Source organism: Leptopilina boulardi, unplaced genomic scaffold (assembly GCF_019393585.1).
Source record: "Leptopilina boulardi isolate dan_hultmark-lab unplaced genomic scaffold, ZJU_Lbou_2.1 LbouV2_180, whole genome shotgun sequence".
Lineage (NCBI taxonomy): Eukaryota > Metazoa > Arthropoda > Insecta > Hymenoptera > Figitidae > Leptopilina > Leptopilina boulardi.
In genome coordinates, this window is record NW_026137730.1 from 407,018 (window position 1) to 430,029 (window position 23,012).

General features: G+C 28.2%; 2 protein-coding genes across 2 annotated transcripts; one reads left to right on the top strand and one right to left on the bottom strand.

Annotated features, from left to right (window-relative positions):
- The first annotated feature begins 678 nt into the window (after positions 1-678).
- Positions 679-8,025, top strand: LOC127277815 (uncharacterized). The gene is made up of 5 exons (XM_051299205.1): positions 679-754; positions 1,463-1,625; positions 3,303-3,501; positions 5,744-5,845; positions 7,501-8,025. The coding sequence occupies exons 1-5, from the start codon at positions 699-701 to the stop codon at positions 7,644-7,646; spliced, it is 666 nt and encodes a 221-aa protein (XP_051155162.1). The 5' UTR covers positions 679-698; the 3' UTR covers positions 7,647-8,025.
- A 9,184-nt stretch (positions 8,026-17,209) lies between these two features.
- On the bottom strand, positions 17,210-19,765 carry LOC127277824 (uncharacterized). Its single transcript, XM_051299216.1, has 2 exons — positions 19,479-19,765; positions 17,210-19,406 (listed from the first exon to the last, which is right to left on the bottom strand). The coding sequence occupies exons 1-2, from the start codon at positions 19,763-19,765 to the stop codon at positions 17,210-17,212; spliced, it is 2,484 nt and encodes an 827-aa protein (XP_051155173.1).
- Between the last annotated feature and the right edge of the window lie 3,247 nt (positions 19,766-23,012).

The window sequence follows — 23,012 nt, forward strand, 5'->3', positions numbered from 1 at the left end:
CTAAGTTTCCTGCGATTGTAATTTATCAAAAATTTTTTCTACCCCATAAAATTGTTCTATGGAAGTAAAGTAACAACTTCATGCACCAGAATACCGGAAGTATTGTCTTTTAAAAGAAAAAACTTATGTTATTGTTGAAACTTACTAAAAGCGTTCAGATTTACCCAAGTTGACCCTACTTACAAATTTTTTTCCAATCATCATGTTAAAAAAATACATTTTTTGTTTAATTTTTTTATATTGTAAATCTTTTTTTATATACACTTTAATGAATTAAATAATTTTCAACAAATTTTATAAAAAATAAAAATTAAAAAAAATGAAAATAAAAATAAATTATTATGTTTGTAAAATAAATAAAATAATATTTATGTATTTTTTATTACAAAGTTTCCACATTTCTTTTGTGGATATAATCGTTCAATTTATTTAATATATAAGCGTATAAAAGTTAAATGAAACTTCACTAAAAAGAGTAATAATTATGTATATTACCAACTTTGATATATTTCATTAGTTATAAATACTTTAGATGTATACATTTACAAGCACAGATAGTTTGTTTCATTTACATAGATATATATTAAAATGTTACACCTACATTTTTAACAAGATTAAATACAGTGATATGTTTATCTGTATAACCTAAACATTATTTTTACTGTATTCCTAAGAAACCTTTTCTTTAACAGGACAAAATGGAGTTTACTTCAAGTGAAGCGATTGACGCTATACAATTCTGGGATACAACTGTGTAAGTAGTAGCAACATAATTTAATTTTTTCATTTTGTCATACAAAAAATTTATTTTCGTGTGTACGAAATAAAATTAACCATTATTTGTGAAATTATTAATAATGAGCTTAAATATGCTGAAAAGGATGAAATTTGCACTAAAGCGCGTGTTATAGAATTTTGTAAAGAAGTTATTATATATTTTAACTTTGAATCAGTACTATGCTGGTGTTAGGCCAGTATTATTTCAGTACTAACCCAGTACTGACTGACGGAGTAAGATCAGTAGTGGACAGCGTTACCACCCAGTATGGGCCCAGTACTAACTAAGTATCGGAATGAGTAGTGCAATACTGACAGTCATTACTGGGTCAATACTATGTCGAAGTTGGATTTCTACTTGGGATTGCTCAAAAGTAATAAATTTATAACTATTTGAACTAATTGAAGTCTGTTACATTTATTAATTATTAAAGTACTTTTTATTCAAATATTATATCATTATTATTTTACTGAAACAAATGTAGAGATTATAGAAAAAAGTTTACTTATAACTATAAATTTATTGGATTTTGAGGAGTATTAAAGTTCATTCTTCACTTTCCCATTGTATAATATGCTGCTTTGATCTCATTTCATCGTAATTTAATTTTAATTCGTAGACATTAATTAATTTTTCATATTAGAGTATAATGCATGTTAATGATAAAAATGTATTTTATTACAGAGAATTGATTGTTTATGTGGAGAAAGTTTTTCCAATTAAAGAAACAAAATCGAGCCAATTACTAAAATTTTATGCTAATAATGCAATGGGGAGAGAAATTCAATGTGTAATATGGGATAAAGAGGACATACAGCAATTGCAGGATTACATAGTTGAAAGGAAGGTACATAATTATTATGAGATATACTGAATTTAAAAATTTAACCGTCAATTTCAATTTCAAATTCATTTAAAAATAATCTTTTATCACTATCGTATAGCTCGTAAAATGACATTTAAAAATCACTATATCAAAGTTAACTTTCATACATCCCTTTTGTAGATACAGTTATTAGAACAAAATTTATTTTAAAAAAATGTAATAAATGAAAAATTCTGTAACTCATAAAGCATTGTATAAAATTCAAAAAAATTTATATTTACATTTACAGTAATGAAAACAACACTTTAGTGAAGTTTGAAGCTACTTTTTTTACCTGGAGAGGGATTACAAGTAGTAGTGTTGCTAACTTATTAATTGTTGCTATGTAGCAAATAAAAGTTACCAAATGTTTTTGAAATTTATTGTTAATTTAACCCACAATCCAATTCCAATGACACTTTAGAGACAAAATGAAGTACAAATTTGTATGATACGATAAAAATTCAGATTAATCTAACAGGCGAGTAAATTGACATACACTTTATGTCAATTTGCTCGTCTGTTAGGTTATTCTGAAATTGTTTTCTATCATAAAAATTAATACTTCATTTTTTCTTTGAACTAGCATTGGAATTACATTGTGTGTGAAATTAACAAAAAATTCTAAAATAATTTGCTTACTTTCCCGTGCAACATGCCAACAATTGCAAACTTAGCAACACTGCTACTTGTAATTCCTCTGCAGGAGAGAGATTACGAGTAGCAGTATTTCTCAGTTATCTATTGTTGCTGTTTAACAAATAAAATGTAGCAAATTTTATGGAATTTGTTAGTAATTTAACTCACAATCTAATTCCAATGAAACTTTACAGAAAAAATTAAGTACAAGTTTGTATAATAGAAAAGAAATTCAGACTAACCTAACAGACGAGCAAATTGACATACACTTCGTGTGAAATTTCTCGTCTGTTAGATTAATCTGAATTTCTTTTGTATCATACAAACTTGTATATAATTGTTTTTGTACTGTATGATTGCAATTAGATTATGGATTAAATTACCAATAAATTCCCAAAAAATTTGCCAACTTTTATTTGGTATATAGCATCAGTTGCTAATTTAGCAACATTGCTAATCGTAATCCATTTCCTGGAGTGGGATTACGAGTAGCATTGTTGTTAAGTTAGCAATTTTTGCTATGTAGCAAACAAAAGTTAGGAAAGTTTTAGTGAATTTGTTGGTAATTTCACCCACAATATAATTCTAATGACACTTTACAGGAAAAAGTAAGTACGAGTTTATATGATAGAAAAGAAATTCAGATTAACGTAACAGACGAGCAAATGGACATACATTTTGTGTCAAATTCCTCGACTGTTAGGTTAATCTAAATTTGTTTTCTTTCATACAAACTGATACTTAATTTTTTATGTCAAATGTCATTAGCATTACATTGTGGTTTCAATTACCAACAAATTCTATAAAAATTTGCTAACTTTTATTTTCTGCATAGCAAAAATTGCTAACTTAGCAACACTGCTACTCGTAATCCCGCTCTTGGATCGTTTAGGGATGAAGTCTTATTACTTTTGAGGGCTCTAATGTTTTTTACAGTGCAAATTTTTGTAATACATTTGTAATACTATGAAACATATTTAATATTGTCTCCTTTTTATATATTTCTGATATATTTGATAGATTTTACATATTGATGGAGCGTGCGCTCGAGTTCCCAATAATGTCGATTACAATAAGGGTAATGTTCTCTTTGAACTTCAATTATTTTCAACAACTAAGGTCAAATGTCTTGGCAATCACTTAAATGAAGAAGGAGATCCGAATGACATCATTGAAGTTGATATACAAGACATCATTCATCATGAAAAGAAAATAATTAGTAAGTATAATGTTCTTTTGGTTAAGGTTTCTTTACATTGATTTTATTAGATTCGCTTAAAACTTGTTAGTTAGAAGTTTTTGGGGTCACTGATTACAAATACTTAGTTTAATTTTAAAAATTCATAAGTAATACAAGGGTTATAAAAATGGATTATTTCTTATACGTTTAATTTTAGAGGTGGGGTTCGAAAGAGAAAAATTTGTAATTTTTATTTACGGACATGCTGTAATATTGTTAAAAATTGTAAGCTACCTTTACAGGTAAAAAAAAGAGACTTTGGTTTTTTAATGTCAAAACTAAATATCATTGACCGAATCCATATCAAATCATGCAGGCAGTCTGGTGACATATTGAAAATTAACTTGAAAATTAAAAATGTTATTCTTTTAAAAAAATAAAGAAACACGTATTTTTTAAAATTTTAATACCATTTTTTGAAGAAAATTTTTTGAATATTTTAAGATTTTGACCAAAAATTAGTGTTTTCCAAAATGTTCGTTTAAAATCTCATAAGTTCCGCAATTTTCAACCTTTTTAATTGTTTGAGCTTATTTAAGTCTATTTTTCATCCTTTTGTTGTAGAAAAATTATGAAAATTCTAAAATGTTAATAAACAATGACAAAAAATCGATTTTATGAAAAAACGAAAAAAAAAATTTTTCTCAACAAGGCCATCCTTTTTTTTGATTTTCAGGAATTGTAAATACTTATATGTACTATTTAATACAAATATATTTTTGGGTATTTTTTGTATTTGAAAAAAAAAAAAATATTTCAAATTTCTTCTTCCAAATCTGTTAAATTTCGCAATTTTCATGGTGTTCAGATGTTTCTTGTATGAACCTTTTCATTTTTTAATACTCTTATTAAAAAGAATGTCTAAAGTAAAGAATTTTCATAAATAGCTATAATATTGAACTTTTGAAACAATTTCTTTCAAAAAATCATGTGTCTAAATTGTAAAACTTGTCGAAAAGTTATATATATTATTTTTGTCTGGTAGTTTTCATATTGTTATTAACTTATTTCATAACTTATTTCATCTTTTAGAAAGTATTAATTTATTCCTTAAAACTTTTTTCTTTATTTTTCATTTTATGAAATAAGTTAACAAAAATATAAAAAGTACCAGACAAAAATTATATGTATAACTTTTTAAAGAGTCTAAAAATTGAGACAAATAATTTTTTTCAAAAGAATTGTTTGAAAAGTTTAATATTATAGCTATTTATGAAAATTCGTTACTTTTTAAATTGTTTGTAAAAAGAGTGTTAAGAAATAAAACAGTTAACAGAATAAACATCTAAACACCTTTAAAATTGAGAAATTTAAGAGATTTGAAAGAAGAAATGTTAAATATTTATTTCTCCTAAAAGACAAAAACATAGTCAATGATATTTTTGTGTTAAATAGTACATATAAATATCTCCAATTCCTGAAAATGTGAAGAAAAAAAATATTTCCTTTTTGAGAAAAAAATTTTGTCGTTTTTTCATAAAATCGAATTTTTTTCATTCATTATTAACATTTTTGAATTTTCATAATTCTTCTAAAGAAAAGTATGAAAAATAGAATAAAATAAGCCCAGGAGCAACTACAAATTTTGAAAATTGCTGAAGTTGTGAGATTTTTAATAACAATTTTGAAAACTACTATTTTTTTGTCAAAATTTTAAAATTTTCCTAAAAATTTTAAGAAAATTATAATGAAAATTTAAGAAATACGTGTTTCTTCATTTTTTGAGCAGAATAGGAGATTTAATTTGTAAGTTAATCCTTAATATGTCAGCAGACTGCCTACATGATTTAATATGGATTCAGTTTCTTTCAATTTGGGATGAAATATTATTAAAGACTTTGAAAAATATTTATTTTACAATGATGATAATTACAAATTATTAATGCTATGACATTGGACAAGATGTCATTGCTTTACAAATGACAAAAGATTTCAAATTTTCTTGCTATATTTATATAGCTTTTTTCTAGAATGATTTATCCAAATTTAAATATAATCATGTTTTCATTAATATCCATATACATTATAATTACTGATGGTATTATATTATACATTACAATGAAGGAGAATGAATTTTATAAACTAAATTTTACATTATAATATGAAATTTAATAACATTATCTTCTTCCAGAACTTTCTGCTTTTCTTAAAATTCAATTTACGTTCCAAAAAGTGGGTATTAATTACCGCGTGGGAACATTTGGTTGTGGCTCCGTTACAGATGGACAAAACAAATTGGAAGTTAGAATTGGTACATTTAAAAATGTATTAACAATAGCGAAGGGCGAACCGCTGCAATTAATTGGCCAAATTCGCACAGAAGGTAATAATATTCTTTTATCAAGGAATATCACAATCGACAGTTTGGCTCATTTCCCATAAAAAATATGAAGTACAAGTTTAAATGATAGAAAACAAATTCAGATTAATCTAAAAGACGACTAATTTGACACAAAGTGTATGTCACATTGCTCGTCTCTTATGTTAATCTTCGATTGTTTTCTATAATACAAACTTGTACTTCATTGTTTCTGTTAAGTGTCATTGGAATTAGATTGTGGGTTCAATTACCAACAAATTTTCTAAAAATTTGCTAACTTTTAATTCCTACATAGCAACAATTGGTAACTTAGTAAAGACTGCTAAGCGTAATCCTTTTTCATAAGCGTGATTACGATGAACAGTGTTCTTAAGTTAGCAATTGTTGCTATGTAGCAAATAAGAGTTAGCAAATTTTTATGAAAGTTTTTGGTAATTTAACATACAATCTAATTGCAATGTCACATTGCAGAAAAAATGAAGTACAAATTTATATTATAGAAAAGTACCATGGCTGGGAAATTAGACTACCTTTTCATTTATTTATGTATTTTATACGTTGAACGCGAATCTGAAGTTCGTTTTGCTTCATCACGTCAGGATTTTCATATAACCTCAAACAATGTGTCGAGTTTTATGTGTGAAACAAATTTTTTTTATGCTTTATTGATTTGTATAACATTTGGTATCGTAGTGTCTTTGGGGTCGCTGAACACGAATCTGATGTTAGATTTCCTCTATGTTAGGATTTTTTCCTAACATCAAAAACTTCAGATAAGACTCATGTGTTAGTAGACGGATTTTTTAAACAATGATGGATTTAAATAAAACTTGGTTTATACTGGTTTTCTGGGTTGTTAACGACGAATCTGGTGTTAGGTTTTAAAAATGTAATATAGCTGATAAAATGCAGCAGCAAAATTTTGTAAAAAGTATCATCTTTTAGCAAGAATTATAATGGTATTTTTTCAACAAATTTGGCGTTAAATTGAGTCTGCCATGTTCAATTTTGAAAATTGGACACCACATTCGTCGAAGGCGACTCTAAAAACACTGAAATACCAAGTATTATTTAAATCCATAAATGTTTAAAAAAATTCGTCTGGTAACACATGAAATCTTCTACGTTTATTGAGGTTAGAAAAAATCCTGACGTTGCAGCGCAAATCTGACTTCAGATTCGTGTTTTGCGACTCTAAAAGGTCTAAGATACTAAGTGTGAGACAAATCAATAAGCTTTAAGAAAAGTTTGTTTGACACAGAATTCGACATGTTTTTTGAGATTATGTGACAATCCCCACGTGATGAAGAAAAACGGACTTCAAATTCGTATTCAGCGCATCAAAATACACAAAAAAAGGGTGGTTTAATTCCCCGGCTATAGTACTTTTTTGTGTGGTTATGAAATCAATATATAAAAATTAATTGTCATCCATTCCTTTTATAGATATAGTTGTTTGAAAAAATTTAATTTTCAAAAAAGTAAAAAATGAAAAATGTTATAACTTTTAAAATATGTTATGACATTCAAAAAATAGTTTATATTTACACTTACAATAATCAGAACAATACTTTATTAAAGTGTGGACAAATTAATTTTTTTATTTAGATAGTTTAGGAATGTTGCCTCATATATAATAATTATATTTTTTTTTATAGGACCTAGAATTTACATGCAGGTCAACACGGAGCAAGACATAACACCTTTGCAAGGTGATCCGCTTCCGCTAAGAGATGTGTTGTTAGGATTCAGGGAGTTGAAAAGAATATGTGAAAGGCAAATTACAAGAGACGATATTGAATAAGAGATAGTAGTACACATAACTTTTTTTATAGTTACCAAAAGTTTATTATTATTTTTCATAGACAAAAATTTCTTTTATTTTATGACAATGTTTCAGATGATATATCACATATCTTTCAAATTATCACGTACATATCTTACGTGTCTGTCATTATTGATGGTATTTTTCTGAAGAAAAAATATAATTACTCTGATATTATACTACATAATAGTTCAAATGAATATATATTCCATTGAAGCGGGGAATATTTCAAATTATTACTAATTTCTGTTTTCACTCTTCATAAAGAACACATATCTTCAATTGTTAAATATGTATGAAATCATTTATTTTCTTTATAATAATTACGACAAGTATTGTAAATTTCATTTATTTTCGTTTATATATATATGAAATAAAATATTTTCTATATTCGATTTCTAAAAATTCATTTATATATATATATTAGGGTGGCCCAAAAAACCAAGTCATAAATGTTTTGCTCTGTGTGTGTGTGTGTGTGTGTGTATTTGTGAGTATGTGTGTTTGTATATATGTTTTAGTATATCCCTTTCTTGTAAAGACAATAACTGTAATAGATTTTCATGGATTTGATTGGAATTTGTTAGGATTATTTACCACATTCATATTTCAAAATAGACACAAGGATTTTAGGAATAACCTTCTAAAAAATAATTTTTTTGTTTTTCTTCCAAAAATTCGTTCATAATAAATTTTTTTTTAATATAACAATTTAAATAAATATAGTATAATAACATTGTATTTTTTACAGCCAGACGAAACAAATGGTATATACAAAGTATACATTTTCTCAAAAATTATGTAATTAATTACAATTAAAAGGTGAAAAATTCACATTTTAACTGCAACCTTTTATAATAACGTCAATAATTTTTATTCCATTTTACAAAAAAAGGATTTAAATATAGACCTGTTCTGTGGATTTGTCTATATTAAGCGTTCATTAGTTGTTTGCGAATGAAATAAAAGTTCCTTCATTAAACGATGAAAATTCCACTTTATACTTGTCATTAAAAGCTTACAGTTTCAAAAATTATTTGTAAAACGTCCTTCAGAAAATACGTCTTTTATAAGTTATCAGCTTTACAAATTTTGATACATTTAAAACTTTCTAAAAACTTCAGAAATAAAAGTGTCTATAAAATAATGAAATATCCAAAAGTTTATTTAAAGCATGCATTTTACGCGCGTTTCTTTTAGCTAGTAACTGATAAAATGTAAGACAAATTTCCTGTTGTTCAACAGATGTTTTTTATTTCACCATATATTTAACTGGAAGTGGCAGACAATTCCACACAGAATAAATGATGAAGTGCAAAACAAATTTCCTGTTGTTCAACATATGTTTATCTTTTCACCATATTATAACTGGAAGTGTCCGGTAATTCCAGAAAGAATAAGTCATGGAGTGCAAGACAAATTTCCTGTTGTTCAACAGATGTTTTTCATTTTACCATACTTTAATCTACGCATTTCAGATCAAGTCAAAAAGAACAAGTGATGATGACGGATAATAATTTCCTGTTGTTGAACAAATGTTTATTATATTACCATACTTTTACCACGAAGAGTCAGACATTTTCACAACGAAAATGAGATGAGTTGGGATATTATTTTCCTGTTGTTCAACAGATGTTTATCTTTTCACTATATTATAAATGAAAGTGTCATGCAATTCCAGATGGAATAAGTGATGAAGTGCAAGACATATTTCCTGTTGTTTAACAGATGTTTTTTATTTCATCATACTTTTAACACGAAAAGTGAGACATTTCCCCAATAAAAATGGGATGATGTGAGATTCTATTTTCCTGATGTTTAACAGGTGTTTATATTTTCACCATTTTTTTAACTGGAAGTGTCAAGTCTTTCCCGAAAGAATAAGTGATGAAGTGAAAGACAAATTTCCTGTTGTTTAACAGATGTTCTTCATTTTATAATTTTTTTATCTGGAAGTGTCAGGCCATTCCAGAAAGAATAAGTGATGAAGTGCAAGACAAATTTCCTGTTGTTCAACAGATGTTTTTCACTTTACCATACTTTAATCTACGCATTTCAGGTAAATTCAAAATGAACAAGTGATGATGACGGATAATAATTTCCTGTTGTTCAACAGATGTTTTTTATTTCACCATACTCTTAACACGAAGAGTTAGACATTTCCCTAATGAAAATGAGATGAGGTGGAATACTATTTTCCTGTTGTTTAATAGATGTTTAACTTTTCACCATATTTTTAACTGGAAGTGTCAGGCCATTTCAGAAAGAATAACTGATAAAATGTAAGACAAATTTCCTGTTGTTCAACAGATGTTTTTTATTTCACCATACTTTAATCTACGCTTTTTAGATAAATTTAAAAAGAACAAGTGATGATGGCAGATACTAATTACCTGTTGTTCAACAGATGTTTATCTTTTCACCATATTAAAACTGGAAGTGTTAGGCAATTCCAGAAAGAATAACTGATAAAATGCAGGACAAATTTTCTGTTCTTCAACAGATGTTTTCTTTACACCATGCTCTTAGTTTTTAATGTCAGACAATCACATATGCTGACTAGCAAAACTTTTTTGCTGTTGATCAACAGCTGCTTTTCTTTTCATTTTAACTTAATTTACAATTGTCTGATAATTCTGCAAAGTTTAAGTGATAATGTGCTGGAATTATTTTCTGCTGTTTAACATTTATTTTTCTATACATCGTACTTTTTTTTTAAATTAACAAACAATTGTTTAATATTTTAACCCTTTATACATAAAAATTAACAAATTCTTTAGCGTTAACCTTTTTTATAAGATTTAATATAATTTGATTACCTTTTTAGAAAGATATCATTTATTTGAACTGACACAAGAAGCACGGTATTGAAATTTGTAAATTATTACGTAAACCCCCTCTCCCTTTTAACTCAAACCTCTAATCCGTTTGACCAAAAAGGTAAATAGATTGAATTTATTAAACTCATCATATCAAATGCTTATTATATCTTTATAACTTTTGAAACTGAGTATACTTAATAGATAAAAGTGAACTTAAAAAATTTTTTCTTTACTAATTTCTTTTTGTAAAATATAACAAAATTATTTTTTATGATGTAAAATATAACAACTGCAAAATTTGAAAATCTTATTTAAATTTTGAAAGTGTTATATTCTACCAATTTTTTTTGGTTAATGTTAAATTTTATTCTTAAAAATAAAATAACAAAAAAAAATTTTTGTATAATATAACAAATTTAAGAAAAAAATCATCCCGTAATAATACTGACTCTAACTGTCATAATATTTGTAATCAGTAATCGACAAAATTATTAAGTTTGAAGTTTAAAATGAATCCATATATTTCATGAAAATTATTCATTGAATTTGCCAGTTTGAGTTTTTAAAAACCTTATTAGATTCGTAATAAATTACTATAGAGAATTTGAAATAGTACATTATGGTATGATAAGTGTGGAAAATCAGCTAGTTACTGCGCGACAAAACCGAGTGCAGTAATCATATCATCAAGAACGGCTTCCACATGAAAAGTATATGAAATTCGTTTTCAAATTCTGAAATGATGGCCAATTAATTTATGTATTGAAAGTGTGCTAAATTGTAAATATTATAGTAAGTAGGGGTAATATGCCATAATTCTGAAATTTCTTTCGTAAAGTACAGATCGAGCTATTGCTAAATCCTTATTAATAAAATCAGACCTACACAGAAAAACGGTTTGACAGATTAAAGCGAAACTGGGCAGTCTATTAGACATTACTCCAACTTGAAATCCTAGCCATAGTAGGTTAAAAAATATTAATGCAAACGGAAGTTGTGCAACTTTTTCGAAAATTCAAAATTTTTGATTTTTTGATATATCAATCCATGTTTCCTAAACTTGCCACAAGGTTACTTTTGGTGTTTCTTATTGTCATTTTGTCGTAAGAATAGTAAAATTGTGGATTATAAATTAATAATGTCGGATTTAAATATTTCAGGGTCAAAAAATGGAAAACTAAAAAAATTGTATTTTTTTGCAAATAAATTTTATACATGTGAATTGTTAAGGTCTAGAATACTGATGTTTTGTTAAAATCATAATTTTACTCTGCTAAAAAATATTTATTAGATACTGAAACTATTTAGGAAAACAGTAAATATAAAAAAGTTTTGAAATTAAACTCTTTTTAATAAATTAACACTATATTATACTTGTCTTTTGTAAGAATAATTTAGTTACATTTTATTTTAATTTAAAATAAAAATTGTAGAAAATCGAACGATTAAAAGAATATTGAATTTTTAATTCAATTTTGGATTATAAAATTTTTTAGCCAAAAGTGTAATATAGCAATTTAAAAACAAATAAAATATTAATTTGTTTGATATTTTTAGACTATAATATGAATTTTCTCTCAAACACTCCGAAGTGTGAAAATCAACACGGCCCAATAATGGCTCAGTATTTGCAAAATTTGCGCCGAATCTCGGCAGACAATAATGGGCCGACTCTTGGGCTGTTTACCACAGATGGACGTTGGAAGCCAAATCTCCGCAGACATTATTGGTCCAAAATGCAAAAAATAATTTTATTAATTAACTAATTTAGAATATTTTACACGGTTTTTCCCCTTTAATTAACCGCAACCTCACAAACATTTGAAAAATTCTTACCGCTCGCGGGGATTGATACCTCAACCTGATAAACCACTGCCAGACACTCTGACCACACTGCTACGCTGACGAGAAGTCAAGTAAGCAAAAAGGTTCTTATAAGCTGTAATAATGGACAATAATGTGCCAGTATTGGGACGAGCTACGTCCCAATAGTGGCAATTATACTTTGCCATCATAGATAGAAAAATTTTAGCCATTAATGGGTCAAGCTACGTCCCACTATTGTCAATTATAATTTTCCTTCTTTGATTCTACATTTTAGCCATGTATGCTTCCATTACTGGGCCAAGCTAAGTCCTAATATTGGCAATTATAACTGGGCATCATAGATACAGAATTTCAGCCATTAATGTGCCGTTATTGAGCAGAGCTTATATTGGCAATTATAATTATTATTAATCCATTCATTAAATACATTTTTCTATTATAAAATTTTTATTGTACTTTTTAAATAAATAGATGTTTTAAAGATCCATTCATAAATATTTAAATTTCTACTGTAATAAAAAAATGCAATAATTTTAATTGAGAAGAAATTATCTCTTTTTAAAATACACTGAAAAAAAATTTATTTGATTCAAATACCGGTGCATTTGGTTATTATAAAATAAATATGTACTTGAATCAAATATTTCTTATTTGAATCAAATATATAATATTTGAACCAAATATTTCAGTATTTGAAGCAAATACCATTTATTTCATACAAATGAGAAATATTTGATTTAAGTAAATATTTATTTGATAATAACCAAATACACCGATATTTGAATCAAATAAATTTTTTTTCAGTGTAGAATTCAAATAATATGAAAGAAATGAAAAGAAAAAATTCTGAAATTTGGAAAATGAAATCATTTGTTTTGAATGTAACCCTTATCTTGACGAATATTTTTTACTTCTGGAAGATATTTAAAAAACAAAATGGGTAAATTTGAATGTTTTTATTAATTATAAAATATGATACACGGTTTTTCCCCTTTAATTAACCGCAACCTCACAAACATTTGAAAAATTCTTACCGCTCGCGGGGATTGATACCTCAACCTGATAAACCACTGCCAGACACTCTGACCACACTGCTACGCTGACGAGAAGTCAAGTAAGCAAAAAGGTTCTTATAAGCTGTAATAATGGACAATAATGTGCCAGTATTGGGACGAGCTACGTCCCAATAGTGGCAATTATACTTTGCCATCATAGATAGAAAAATTTTAGCCATTAATGGGTCAAGCTACGTCCCACTATTGTCAATTATAATTTTCCTTCTTTGATTCTACATTTTAGCCATGTATGCTTCCATTACTGGGCCAAGCTAAGTCCTAATATTGGCAATTATAACTGGGCATCATAGATACAGAATTTCAGCCATTAATGTGCCGTTATTGAGCAGAGCTTATATTGGCAATTATAATTATTATTAATCCATTCATTAAATACATTTTTCTATTATAAAATTTTTATTGTACTTTTTAAATAAATAGATGTTTTAAAGATCCATTCATAAATATTTAAATTTCTACTGTAATAAAAAAATGCAATAATTTTAATTGAGAAGAAATTATCTCTTTTTAAAATACACTGAAAAAAAATTTATTTGATTCAAATACCGGTGCATTTGGTTATTATAAAATAAATATGTACTTGAATCAAATATTTCTTATTTGAATCAAATATATAATATTTGAACCAAATATTTCAGTATTTGAAGCAAATACCATTTATTTCATACAAATGAGAAATATTTGATTTAAGTAAATATTTATTTGATAATAACCAAATACACCGATATTTGAATCAAATAAATTTTTTTTCAGTGTAGAATTCAAATAATATGAAAGAAATGAAAAGAAAAAATTCTGAAATTTGGAAAATGAAATCATTTGTTTTGAATGTAACCCTTATCTTGACGAATATTTTTTACTTCTGGAAGATATTTAAAAAACAAAATGGGTAAATTTGAATGTTTTTATTAATTATAAAATATGATATAATGATAGTGTATAGAATATGAGACTTCTTAATTTAATTGTTAAGTAATATAAAAATTAATTTCAATTTTTAGAAAATTTTTTAATTTTTGTGTTTGGATTTTTGAAATTGGCTAAATATCAATCGATTCACCATTAATACAATCCTATTAATAAAAAAAAATTTTGTCTGTACATTGCACAGAATTAAAGAATTTTTATTATTCAGAGAATTTTTGAAATAATATAACAGACATAAGAAACAAAATATAACTTAATGTTTCCAAAAAAATTATAAATAAATGTAAATATTAAATACTACACATAAAAAAAACTGACAATAGAAATTGCTGTTATTACAAAATACTATCTATACGCAACAATATCGGTCGCGAGCCAGCTAAATTTCGGTTCCCGCCAAAGGCGGGCCCGAAAGCTAGTGCTTCATAAATGTAGTTTACATTACTTGATAGCTTTTGGGGTAAAATTCCAGTTCGTAATTTTTTAAAAAATATCAACAATAAGGAAACGAATAACTATTGTTCAATATGTTATAACCAAATTATTATAAAGACCAAATTTGATTGGGAACAACTTCTTGTTCTAAAATTTAGGTATATGAAGTTCAATAATTGTTCAGAGTGTTAAAATTAGCTTTTGAAAGTTTAGTTTCTCTGAAGATAACTATATTTAATTAGTCAACTGTAAAACGTTACAGGCTCTATCAATTAATCTTGATTTTTTATTCAATATTTTAAGTAAAATATTTCACTTGAACTGATGACATATTACCCGACTTCCTAGGTTAATATGCCCATTTTAAAATTTTCGAATTTTTAATTTTTTTCTTAAATTATGATTACTAATTTTAAAACTCACTGACATATTAAAAGCTTATTATTGTTATAATCCATTGCATATAAAATTATTTAAACCGCATTAAGGCATCCGGGAGAAAATAATGGTTTCGTAGATTTCTTCTCATTTGAAAAAGTAGAATATTTTAAGTTTAGATTTTTTGATAATAAAAGAAGAAGGTACTCTGTCGTGGGCTCTTTTCGGAATTTTTCATAATCTTGATAAATAATTATTGAAAAGAATGTTTAAACATTGTCAAAAAGGAGTTTCGTAGATTTCTTCTCACCTTTAGAGGATAAAGCATTTACAGTTGGTATTTGGAGCAATAATAGACTTTGGGTCACTGAGTGAGGCTCTTCCCCATTTTTGCAATAATATTGTGAGGAAATTATTTTATTAAAGATTTAAAGATTTAAAGTGGAGTAATTTGGGGTAAATTAGTTGAGCATCGGCCACTAGCTCGAATTGGCGCCACTTTCTGGGCCACTGACACATAGATTCAATGTCTGTGTGCTCACTGTCCCCACTTCCGTCAAAAATGCAACTACTATAACCTTGTTTTTCAATACTTTTTTCCAAAATTACTTGGAAAAATGGAGATGATTCCACAGGCCTACAAAATTGTCGATTTTGTCAGACCTAGAATCCGGACTAGTCATTTTTCATGTAATTTTTCACGCTGAATCCAAAAATGACAGCGAAATTGGTCTATCACGTCAGGATTTTGAGATATTCTAACCTGAAAGCGTGAAAAAGACCGTTTTTGGCAACATTCAACCATCTATAAAATCTTCAAAAAATTTTTTTAAACATAGGTCCAAATTTTTAAAGAAAGTTCTACTATTCACCTTTCAAAATTTTCTTGGCCTGTTCCGATCCGATTTCTTTTCACTGAGATACAGCCATTTGAGTATTACGTTACACGACCTAAAAACTTTTTAAAAAAGGAAAAATAAAATTGCAAAGAACTTCAACTAAAACTCGTTACTAGGGGGGTTTTTGGGGTCGCTGATTGCAATTTTAATGTCAGATTTTCGAAATTAAAAATTTCGGATTCAATATGGCGGATATTTTTTTAAATTCAACTGATTCGCTTGAAAATCGCGTAACTTGGGAGTATTTTAGATCTTTGATGGCGATTCTGATAGCAGCCGTATTGGATCCGCCATTTTTTCGAAAATCTGGCATCGTTATCGTACTCAGCTACCTCGAAATCCCCCGAGTAACAAGTTTCAATTTAAGGACTTAGTTTTCCTTTTTTTAGGGTTTTCAGGTCGTGTAACGCAAAATTTAAATGGTTGTATCTAAGTGAAAAAAAATCGGATTTGAATGGGTCAAGAAAATTTTAAAAGGCAAATAGTAGTACTTTCTTTAGAAATTTAAACCAACGTTTAAAAAATTTTTTTGGAGATTTTATAGATGATTGAATGTTGCCAAAAACGGCCTTTTTCACGCTTTTAGGTTAGAATATCTCGAAATCCGGACGTGATAGAGCAGTTTCGCTGTCATTTTTGGATTCAGCGTGAAAAATTACATGGGAAATGACTATTCCGATTTCTGGGTCTAAAATTTGTAGGTCTGTGTTCTTAATCAGCTCGCCCTCATTTAATTATTCCGACAAATCCGAACAAGATATTTCAAGTTATTTACTACCCAGCAAACACAAGTAACATGCATGTAACAGTTACATAACAGTTCTATGAAAATGTCGGCTTATTCGTGTAACTTGTTACTGGTACATAATTGTTCTGTAACAATTATGTACCAGTAACAAGTTACACGAATTATCCAACATTTTCATATAACTGTTAAGTAACTGTTACATTCATGTTACTTGTGTTTGCTGGGTAGTAATATCACTCGTGGGAAAACACTTTTAGGTTAGGGAGTTTTCCCGGATGGCCTTAATGTTTTTCAATTTATACCTTCTCTAACACAGGTTGTGGAATATTACCCGCCCAACTTACTATATTTCAAGAGACTCATTATTTCACGCTTTTGTGTGATATAATGAAAAATTTTATAATATAATATTTTTAAATGGAAATATTCATTAATGTAAGTTCCCAAAACATCGTTTTACAATAACAAATGATTTCTTGTCAAACATATGACAATGAAATACTTCATGATTTTTAAGATCATCAAGTCTATAAATTTTATACTCTTCTTGAACTGATACCTCATAAGCCATCAATTTTACATTATGTTCAATAGTTTTAACTGTTCTACAGATAAAAGCAGGTCCGTCATTACATCGGAGAATGTACTCTAATGAAGCAAAAAGTGGGTTACTGTTGTCGGAGTAACCAACAGCAACGAGACATTTTCCAGGAATATATTTAACGCCATTAAAGTTTATCCAAGATGTAGTACAAAGTAACAATCCTTCTTCATATAAATGAGAATATGGTAAATCCATGTTTATGGACAATTTCTGTGGGCCAAATTCGATTTCTTTAGATAAAGGTGTTAGTAATTCAAATGCTTGTCTTTGTTCGTACCTGACAGACAGAGTTAAAGGTAAATTTTTGTAGTTTCTCATTGCTTGTGTAATTCTTTTGAATACTTGGTGATTTGTTTCTGGACGTAGGCACATAAATATACCTAGTGGACCGTAAAACATAATTAATCGAGGATAATGAATTAGAAAATGTTGCTTGGGTATTAATGTAGTTTCGTACAATTCAATAAAGTCAGATAAATATTCTGCTATTAAATCTTCCAAAAAATCAATCATAAGTTGACTAATTTCATATCCAAAAACAATGCAGGATATTTGCAGCAAATCTGTGTAATTTTTATAATAACGACAATCTGGTTCTACTAGATCTTGAACAACAAAAGGTAATATATGCGCTAATGTCCATAATTCAACAGCTGATAACTTTAAATTAGCGCCTTGGAAGAGATGAACGGCTTTTAGTGGGGGTGGCCGTTTATCAACTTCAGAATATCCAAAGTCAAAGGAAGCTAGTCTTTCATTTAATTCTTCAACTGAAATTTGATTTAATATTACTTGCTGAAGAAAAAACTGTATTGTTCTTGGTATTACACCTAAAAGTAGATCATGAACGAGGTCAGGAGGGGATACTTTAATTACATGGTAATAATTAAGTTTATTTAAAACACTTTTTCTTTTAATTCCGTAATCTGTCATTAATTTTTCTCTTTCTTGTCCATATGCATTTTCAATCATTTCAACTTGTCTATCATGTTCTTCTTGATTGCGAAGCAAACTCCTATTCTCTTCAACCATTTGATGGATCATTGCCAAATCAGCAAGACAATAACGGCATGGATGTCTTGTTCTTCCAAATGATTCTTTGAAACCGCACATGGAATGTTGGGCAAGATTATCTCCTTGAGTTGCAAATAGTGAACCTCTAATTATTGTCCCATTTAAGTAATGAATGACACTTTCAATTTTTTTTAAATCATTTACAATATGCTTCATGATACTGTTTAATCCATATCGTTTCACATAAGTAGTTCTTACGATTGCGACTAGATAAATGTGTAACAGTGCAGAACGATATATTGGATGTATTTGAAGAGTGGAAGCATAAATCATCCATAATTTTTGATTTCCACTAGATTTTGACAGTAAAATATTGTGATGACTATTATCTTGCCTCCAAATCTCTTCTTTAAACTTCAATCCATCTTGAATTGAAGCAAGTACACCTTCCTTGGAAGTATGATTATCGACGATGTCAGGGTACGAAGGTTGTTCACAAAATTTTTTCAAGATTTTTGAAAGGGGAATAAAATACATTTCATCATATTTGACTTTCGTTGAACGTTCTTCATTAGTTTTTGCACTTCCATATTTTATAAACCGGCTTCCTAAAATTCGTTTCTTTGGCATCAATACATTAAATTCTCTATTGAAAAATTTTGTTCGTTTCTTTTTACTATTAAAGTCATCAGTGAAGTTTATATTTCTAATATGTTGTTCAATATTATAAAATTGACCAACATGTATATTTGTGTTTTCTTCTATAATTTCTTCAAGTTGGCGAAGAGAAAATGCAACAAACTCTTTAGCAGCATTTTGTATTGTTTGAAGAATAAGATCAATTTTTTCTTCTGAAATACTTGTTGTTGATCTTAATTGTAATAGAAGTAAACCCATAGCTCGTTTTCTGGGATCAACTTCTCTTTCAGGTTGTTCAGTTTCTTCAGTTTCATCTTCGTCACTATTGACCTCATCTGAATCGTCTGTTGCGCTATCGCTCGTTTGGTTCCTTGATTCATTATCATTGTCACTTTCTTCTCCATCATTAATGTTATCATTATCATTATTGGATTGTAACTACTCGACAACATCATTTCCTCTTCTATTATCATTATTATCATTCAAATTATCAGCTTGCAAATTTTCAATGTTATTCAGATAATCAACATCCATAAGGTTATTTGCTTCTTCAATCACATTTATTTCTACATTTTGAAGAGGTACTCTCATTCTATGCTTCCTCGATTTGTGTGATCTCAGTGATGATTTATTATCATAGGAAGCATTGGAGTCTCTAAAATCACATATAAATCTGCCATTTGGATTGACTATTGCGTTTTGTTCCAGATGCATATTTCTCTCTTCCATGTCTATAAATAAATACATAAAAGGTTTGAATTGTTTTATGTCATTATATATAATTTATATAAAAAACACAGAAATTTATAAAAAAAATTAGCAGAATTTTCCACAGCAGAAAATCTTACATGTAAAACTTGTAAGTTTATATTGCAATCCTGTACTAGATTTAATATTAACTAAAATTTTAGTTAACATTTAAATGTCCGCTTCAGACTAATTAATACGTAAGGGCAAAGTTTTACAAGCAGACATTGTAAGGTTGTGATAGACTTGGTTGTAATTTATGGGGTTTAATGTTAGCCAAAAAATGTTATAGAATATATATTTTAAACATCGCTACTCTTAAAATGTTTCACATTTAGGAGGTACTATCGATTGTGGGATTCACAGACAGTTTTTGACAAAACTCTGTACACTGGTATAGATATTCGTTTTAAACAGATGTAGTTACATTCTTAAAGGTTAAGGTTGATTATGAAGGAAGCTATAAACTATTTTATTATTATATGCTGTTTTATGGAAAAACGTTCTGTTATAATATCTTTAAGATTTAGTTGTAAGAAATATGACAGACAGATATTAAGGGGTTAAACCACTCTAGTTTAAAATAAGACAATATCAATTGTAAGCAGAAAGATTTTTTGAGTACCTAAATTTAAACCTGCTCATGGTCCTGTAATGCCAGCTCAGAGGGAGTATTGTCATTAAGGAGGGAAACTCGTGTAAAAAATTTTTTTTGTATTTTATGTTTTGTTCTTTAATACTTAGTTTACCATTTATTGAATATGATCCATTTTCAAGGGCATGTCCAAGTTGTGAAATGTAAATAATGAGAATGTAAACAAAAAAAAGACCAAAATTGCAATTTTTTTGGCACATCCTATTTCCATAAAAATTAAAATTTTACATTTTTTTAACGAAATTCGTTAATTAAAACATCAAAGTCGGTAACTATACTTTATTTAACTGCAAGCATTATGAAACAATTATTAAAATAATAAAATATAATGAACAATAAAATCGCATTTTTCATTTATCACAAAAATTTAACAGTTTGACTATATCAGAGGCACGGACGCTGAGCACCTAATCGGAAGGTAGAGTCGAGTGATTGGACGGTCACGATTGGGAAAGGGAAAATTTTCCTTTTCCTACTAGTGATCTTCCAATCGCTCGATTTTACCTCCCGTTGAAGTGCTCGACTTTCTTCACCGTCCGTGCGTCTGATATAGTCAAGCGTCAAAAAATTTCTGTCAATTTTACGTTTGACTATATCAGACGCACGGACGATGAAGAAAGTCCAGCCACTAAGCGGTAGGTAAAATCGAGCTATTGGACGGTCACTAGTAGGAAAGGGAACATTTTCCCCTTCCCAATCGTGACCGTCCAATCACTCGACTCTACCTCCCGATTAGGTGCTCAGCGTCTGTGCCTCTGATATAGTCAAACCGTAAAATTTTTGTGATGCGTGAGATTAAACTTTAATTGAAATCAATAAACAACTTCTAATTCTAAAAAAAAAAAAATTTGTGATGCGTGAAAAATGCAAATAATTCTATATTACTTATATTAAAATAAAAGAAAATTGTAAAGTATATCTTTTTACTCTTTCAGATGGGCCAGATAAAGGTTTATAATCATATTTTGCATTATTTATAAATTTTTCTTTGAAAAAATTATCAAAATTTGGATATTTTTTGACACTCTAGAGTGGTTTAACCCCTTAATATAATTTTTTATAGTTTTTAAATAAGTGGTGTTGAACTAATTTACAAAAAAAAATGATGATACTTTATTTCTCCGACTTAAAATTAATTTTTTTGTCTAAATTGGGTGTTTTTATCCATATGAAAACACTCAGTTTTATAAATTTTTAAGAAAAGTCAGACAGCAATTAAATACGATTAAAAAAATGGAACCTGAAAAGAATATGTATATTATTGCCAATCTTTACATTAATGCAGTATCGGCGTGAATTGTGCGACTTCTGCTTTTTTGATGACTATAGAATAACTTAAAACTTAAAAAAAAAATAATAACATTTTTTCTTTTCTAAAAAATAATAAAATTCCGAAAAAAATGCAACCTAAACGAAGAGAATACATTAATTTTCCAATTAGTTATAAAAGAAGAACCTCATTTTCAATGTTTTTTTACTAATTCCTTTATATCGTTGGTAAAAATGAATATTTTTTAACGTTCTTGAACTTATAGAAATTGTATTTTGCCATAAAATTCTAATTATTAAAAATACTTTTTATGCGTATTCTTTCGTAAAATCTGCTAAACGTAAAAACCGTGTAAACAAAAGTCAAAAAATTATTAGCAATGTTTGTACGGCAAAAAATTATTAGTAAAATGTGTAAATCTTGAATTTGATTAAAACTATTGGAAAAGTTATAAATTATATGTTTGGTTTGATTTTTAAGTATTATGCTTTGATGTAAAATCCAGGCAGAAATCGACGACCGGCATGGTACCGGGCCGGTGCCGGCGTAAGACCGGCATTTCCACCGGCCCGGAGCCGGTCCAGTCAACAATGATAATCCGGGAAATATACGCCCCGGTGCTGGTAAATCACCGGCCCGGTTCCTGTTTTTAGTGTTTTCATGTCGGTTTACTGCCGGCACACCACCGGCGAGATACCGGGCCGGTGCTAAAAACAAAAATAATTTGTTAATTTTCTGCCGGCGTTATGCTGGCGCGGTGTCAGATTAGTATATTTTATTAACAACACATTTCATATTTTTAAACATTAAACAGTATTAATTATCATTTAATTAAATTGTAAACACTAAACAGTATGCTGAAACATATGAAACATTATTCATAATTAACAGAAAATCTGAAGACACGAGGAATTGAACTCAGGACCCTACGGCTGCAAAGTCGACGCCACATCCGCTAATCTAAACCGGCTTATAAGAAGTAAATGCAAAGTTAGCTTCTAAAGTGTGGAACCAGGACCATTTGTAAAAAGTTCTAAATTAATTAAAAACAACTTATCTAAAAGTCAATTTAAATTATGTAATAGTAAAGTTAATAATTATTTAGTACTATACATACATTTATAACAATATACGTTGAAAAGGAGGCAAAAAATAAACCGCTTGCACAATACCGGCCCGGTACCGGGCCGGTACTGGCTTTATAGATAAGGTTTTCAGAAACGCAGTGGCATGAAATTAGTTTAATATCTTATTAAATTATCAACATTTAATATGAATAAATCGGAAAAGACTTGAAACGGTAA